The sequence below is a fragment of the Habropoda laboriosa genome, unplaced genomic scaffold (genome assembly GCF_001263275.1).
Source record: "Habropoda laboriosa isolate 0110345459 unplaced genomic scaffold, ASM126327v1 scaffold30, whole genome shotgun sequence".
Taxonomy (NCBI): domain Eukaryota; kingdom Metazoa; phylum Arthropoda; class Insecta; order Hymenoptera; family Apidae; genus Habropoda; species Habropoda laboriosa.
In genome coordinates, this window is record NW_017100178.1 from 1,744,047 (window position 1) to 1,746,216 (window position 2,170).

Here is a 2,170-nt window from a genome sequence, read left to right on the forward strand (position 1 = left end):
GATTGGCCAGTGTTTTTCGTTAATAATTCAAAACTGAAGCTTCAAACAACATTTTGGTAAAGGAAACAGTTGTTCAGAGTCACCCCAGTAACCCGCTATTTCCGGGTGTTCGAGGAGTTACGGGACACCCTGTATGTATATAAGTATTAGCTTATATGATTGCTTTTTATTTAAACTGTAACAGAAACAAATATATTTGAAGCATTTAAATAGATTCTATTTAACAAATAATTTTCATTTAAATATCCATTTTACGTACATAACTATTGATTCTCAAATAAAGGAAAGTGTAACATATGTAGGTACTTACATTATATTTTTATAAGATAAATCAAAAGTGAATCGTTAAATCAGTTGTACTTTAAATGAAAGAAACTGTGTAAAGAATTCTTGTATAAATAAAATTCTGATAACTGTAACAATTCTTCACAATTAAGTGTACCGAATACTCAACACACTCACACACACGTAGAAAATTCAACCTCTATATACAGCAACGAAAGGGTTAAAAATTTCAAATATCCACTTAACCCTCTGTAACCCGATGTTTTTTCGTCCACAAGAAGAAAAATTACAGTTTCAAAAATTTGAAGAAGTAAGAATTAATAATTATTATAAAAAGATTGATGGGCAATAATATAAGAGTGCAACAATATAATGCAACAGTATAGCAATAAACATATAAAATGAGATTTATAAAATATGGATACGTGTCTTCCAAGTCACATGGCATTGTAAATGATTAGGTAATTAACACATTGTGGACGGGAAATGTGAATCGGCGACTTTTGTTTTTCAAGAGTTGGCGATTCACGTTTTCCATAATTCGTGGCAAATGTTTTGACACATATCGTACCAAAAAACATTACTAGCATTATCTTTAAGTGTATTCATAAGTTTTTTATATGTTATAAATTTTTAACACTCTTTTGAACATACTCGTGCATGTATCACTTACCTTTCGATAATGCGCGGGAACTGAGGCTATAGGCATGCGACAACGTAGCATCAGCAATGTGTTAATTAATAGGTAATTCAACGTCAAAAACCAGCATCATCTTGCTTTTTTTTTATAATTTATACTGATTGTTCGGTTGTGTTGCAGTTGCAGAACTTGAAGGTGGCGCACACTCGGACGAGACGAATAGTGGCGGTGACAACAGCAACGCTGGCAGTGTATCCGGAGGTACGGATGACGATCAGGCTCGCCTCCGCTTAAAAAGGAAGCTTCAAAGGAATCGTACAAGCTTCAGTAACGAACAGATCGACGCTCTCGAGAAGGAATTCGAGAGAACGCATTATCCGGATGTTTTCGCCAGAGAGAGATTGGCCGGAAAGATCGGTCTACCGGAAGCTCGAATACAGGTGGCTATATTTTGTACACATATATGTACATCTATTATTTCAGGTTTTAATAATTGAGTTAAACATTTCGTGTATTCTTGTATTCGTTTAAAAATTCATGGGTGCATCACCCTTTGTTAACCCCTTGACTTATAGCAACAAGTTAGACTGGTCGCAGAGATTCTGGTCAAGATGTAACAAAAGCAGTTACATTAGTAAGAGAAATTAATTTTAATCCTATCTTTCGTTTCAATTTGTAAGAATATATAACTGTATAATAGATTTTATTACCGGATATAGTAGTAAAACTGACGCTTAAGTAGATTGTCAAAAGAAAAAATCATAGGTTAAGGGGTTAAGTATCCATTAGTCTAAATAAGTATGTGTACGGATCGAAAAGTTTGAGCTAGTATTTGGTATTTGATTTCAGTGACACAAAATAATAGAAATATTAGGATAAAAATTGAACTCTTTAATATAATAAAATTGTAACAGTACGAAAAATTATTAGTTTCTGAACGGAAAAATGAAACACTTCAGAAATGATTAACTGAGAAACCCACGTTTATTAAGTTTTCCATTTTCTTTTGCAATATTCATTAACCGTCTAAATTTTCATTAAAACTTACCTTACTATAAACTTTATAATCATAATGAATTTCAATTCTTCGTTGTTACTGAATCACTCGCACAAAAAATTATAAATTTATTATAGCTAGAAACCGATCTGACTCTCGTCGACCTTAACTCAAATCATGTAAGATTTTAAAAGTCGAATATACTTGATATTTAAACTACTGCACCTAAAATTTATCTTAATTCAACA

At 32.3% G+C, this 2,170-nt stretch overlaps 1 protein-coding gene across 1 annotated transcript in view; it reads left to right on the forward strand.

Moving 5' to 3' along the window:
* Positions 1-2,170, forward strand: part of LOC108578935 (paired box protein Pax-6-like) — a 138,510-nt gene that overhangs the window by 129,349 nt on the left and 6,991 nt on the right. The window contains exon 6 of the mRNA XM_017942354.1: positions 1,106-1,365. Coding sequence (XP_017797843.1) covers positions 1,106-1,365 — 260 coding nt within the window. The remainder of the gene's footprint in view (positions 1-1,105; positions 1,366-2,170) is intronic.